At 38.4% G+C, this 3,972-nt stretch overlaps 1 protein-coding gene across 1 annotated transcript in view; it reads right to left on the reverse strand.

Annotated features, from left to right (window-relative positions):
- LOC106867320 (gelsolin-like protein 2) overlaps positions 1–3,972 on the reverse strand; it is a 64,000-nt gene that overhangs the window by 25,131 nt on the left and 34,897 nt on the right. Inside the window, exons 2-3 of the mRNA XM_052966822.1 lie at positions 2,814–2,894; positions 1,715–1,788 (exon numbers count right to left, since the gene is read on the reverse strand). Of these exons, the coding sequence (XP_052822782.1) occupies positions 1,715–1,788; positions 2,814–2,894 (155 nt within the window). The remainder of the gene's footprint in view (positions 1–1,714; positions 1,789–2,813; positions 2,895–3,972) is intronic.

Genomic DNA, 3,972 nt, shown 5'->3' on the forward strand with positions numbered 1-3,972 from the left:
GTCCAGCATGCTAACAGTTCTGCCAGCTCACTGCCATAATAATAATAATAATAATAATAATAATCATTATCATCATTTAACGTCTACTTTCCATGCTGGCATGGGTTGGACAGTTTGAATGGAGATTGGCAAGCCAGAAGGCTGTACCAGGCTCCAATCTGATCTGGCAGAGTTTCTACAGCTGGATGCCCTTCCAAACGCCAACCACTCCGAGAGTGTAGTGGGTGCTTTTTACATGCCATCAGCACGAGGGCCAGTCATGTGGTACTGGCATCAACCATGTTTGTATGGCGCATTTTATGTGCCACTGGTACGAGAGCTAGTCCGGGATGGACTAGCATCGACCACGCTCAAATGGTGCTTTCATAATAATAATAATAATACTAAAAATGAGCTTATTGTAACCAATATTCAAATGTACTCATGAGAAAGGGTTAAAAGAGGCGACAGAAAGAGAGCAGAAAGTCAAGCAAAGATGGAAAGTAAGAATGAAAGCTAGAAGTCCAGACATAAAATACACAGAATAAAACACAAAAAGATAGAAAAGCAAACTAAAGAAAGCCATAAAGAGAAAAAGTTGGATGGGCATATCTGGAATGGTGTTGGTGAATTTCAGGAAGCATGGAATCTTTGAAGGATGCAGTGTCCTGATAGATAAGTGACAAAAGTACTTTATCCCATGCTTCAATGAATCTATGTGTGAAAAATGTTTCTGAAAGTCACGGACGCTGCACAGTTTTTTTTTTTTTTTTTTAATTCTATAAGCGTGTTGTTGAGTGTTTGAGACATTGAATAGAAAAAGGTGACTAAAGATGCTGTTGGAAAGATAAGTCCTGGGGTCAATTTGTTTGACTAAAGATGGTGCTCCAGCATGGCCGCAATCAAATGACTGAAACAAGAAAGAGAGTAGATGGTGGATAATGTTGTGGGCTCCTATCATGATGGTCGGTAGACACTGAAGCCTTAGTGATGACCAGAGCAGCAAGACATTCAAGATATGGTAAAAGACCGACAGTAAATATTTATTTGGTTGCACATCTCTGGACAGTGGGTCTCAACTATTTTTCCTATCTATGAATTCCTTTGATTTCCATTTTATGCAAATGGAACCCCTTAGCCATTTGAGGTTTTAAAAAAATCTTATTTTTATAATATTATTAGGAACTGTATAAACAAACCTGTGAAAATATTTTGCGCATTGTAGAAGTGCAACCAATTTATTGCAGATAAATTCTAACAACAAAATCTTCTATGGATCCCCAAAGGACTATATGGACTCCAGTTAAAAAGAACTGCATCAGAACAATATTATTGAAAAAAACGGGGGTTTCAGGCTGGAGATGTAGACTGTAAGTGTGGAGGTACCACAGCCAACCCATATTGTGGCACTCCATCGGTTACAATGATGAGGGTTCCAGTTGATCCGATCAATGGATCAGCCTGCTCGTGAAATTAATGTGCAAGTGACTGAGCACTCCAGACACGTGTTACTTAACGTAGTTCTGAGGGAGATTCAGCGTGACAAAGAGTGTGACAAAGCTGGCCCCTTTGAATTACAGGCACAACAGAAACAGGAAGAAAGAGTGAGAGAAATTTGTGGTGAAAGAGTAGAGCAGGGTTTGAATTTATCAACAGACCAAAATACACAATAAAAATAAAATAACAATGTCTAAAAAAACTTTAAAAGCTATCACCACAAAGAAAAGGTACCCACCTCAATGCGCCAGACTTTTAAACAGGGTCCTTCCCCTGTGCCGTGCCACATGGGTTCTTTGGAAGCTGCATCCTCTATTAAAGAAATAAAAATCCAGTCACCATGGAAACTGAGAAAACTAATTTACATTTTACATTTTAACTTGAAGTTACCTGAACAATTGGAACCTAATCAAAGTATCGTTTTAGTTAATTAGTTCTTCAAATTCCATTAATAGATCTTGATCAATTACGATAGGCACAAGTATGGCAGTGCGGTGGAGAAGCTTGCTTCCTAACTATGTGGTTCCAGGTTCAGTCTCACTACATGGCACATCAGGCAAGTGTCGTCTTCTATAGCTCTGGGCTGACCAAAGATTTGTTAGTGGATTTGGTAGATAGAAACCAAAAGGATCCTGTCACACACACACACACACACACACACACAAGTGTGTGCGTCTTTGACATGACAAAATAGTCAGAAGTGAGCACAAGCAGTTTTGTTCATTTTCAATCTTCTGAGAAAAGATGATCAGCCATGATAAGAATAATCTTACTTGGAAACAAGCGATAATTGGTGACAAGAAAGCCATCTGGACAAAGAAAAGCTGCTTCAACAAGTATTGTCTGAGCCACGCAAGAAAACTGGAAAAAAAACGGGGCATCAACATGAAGTTTATTGAAGCAGATATTTTATGGTCAGATGTCTTTCTTGTCACCTGAAGACATATCAAGCTAAGTGGTTGTTCTTGTATACAGGCATGTCCCCACATCCCTTTTCTGATGGGCATTCTTAATCTTGTGGGCATGTGGGTGCTGGTTCCACATAAAAAGCACTATACCAGTGCCACATAAATGCACTCATGCCAGTGCCACATAAAAGCACCCAGTACACTTTGTAAAATGGTTGGCATTAGCAAGGGCATCTGGCTGTAGAAACCATGCCAAAACAGACGGAATCTGGGCCAGCTCCTGTCCAACCCAAGCCAGCATGAAAAATGGGTGTTAAATGATGATCAGGATTCAATTATTATTAATAAATACACAATTATTATAAACACCTTGATTATTATTATTAAACAGATATTTCATTTATTACACCTCAGACAAAATATACCTACTTTTCACAGATTTGTCTAAATCGCTGCCAACAAGGGCCATGTTACTATCCTTCCAGTCATATTTCTTGGTTTTACGTAATCCTGAAATAAATAAATAAATATTTAGAAAAATAAAAGATTAAAATAACACAAAGCACAACATATATATCTATTTTTCCCTCTTTTACTTATTTCAGGCTGCGACCATCCTGGAGCAGGGCCTTAAAAAGTTTTAATGAAATGAATCAACCCCCAGCATTTTATAAAACCTAGTACTTATTTTATCAGTCTCATTTGTTGAGTTGTTAAGTTATGGGGAAGTAAATAAACCAAAGCCAGTTGTAAGCAAATATAAAGACACAAAAGCTTCTTTCAGTTTCAGTCCATCTGATTCACACAAAAGGCTCTGGTTGGCCCAACGCTATAGTAGAAGACACTTGTCCAAGGTGCCATGAAGTGGGACTGAACCCTGAACCATGAGATTGGGGAGCAAGATCAACAGTGATTCTACTCTACCGAAAAGTATTGAGGACTCAATATATGCAATTGAAAAGAGCATTAAATTAAAATAGCCATCCATGTATCACACCCAATGCATTAACATCCATGATGCTGTAGTTTTCATCCATCCCTTCATAAATATGTTAAAAATATAATATATATTATGAGAATGAAATGTAAATTGTCCCAGCATTGACAAGGCTCAAGAAGGCTGAAATGCATTTGGCATTCTTGTGAATCATTGCTAGGATGATTTTCATCTGACCTTAGTATATATTGTGTTTTTAACTCAATATGTTTATGAAGAAAGTCTCTCTCAGATGAAAACCACATAACCATGCCTCTCAAAGGTGTATATATATATATAGGCACAGGAGTGGCTGTGTGGTAAGTAGCTTGCTTACCAACCACATGGTTCTGGGTTCAGTCCCACTGCGTGGTACCTTGGGCAATTGTTTTCTACTATAGCCTCAGGCAGACCAAAGCCTTGTGAGTGGATTTGGTAGATGGAAACTGAAAGAAGCCTGTTGTATATATATACATGTATGTTTGTGTGTGTGTTTGTATGTCTATGTTTGTCCCCTCAACATCGCTTGACAACCGATAGTGATGTGTTTATATCCCCATAACTTAGCGGTTCGGCAAAAGAGACCGATAGAAAAAGTACTAGGCATACAAA

This window comes from Octopus bimaculoides, chromosome 3 (assembly GCF_001194135.2).
Source record: "Octopus bimaculoides isolate UCB-OBI-ISO-001 chromosome 3, ASM119413v2, whole genome shotgun sequence".
Classification (NCBI taxonomy): Eukaryota; Metazoa; Mollusca; class Cephalopoda; order Octopoda; family Octopodidae; genus Octopus; species Octopus bimaculoides.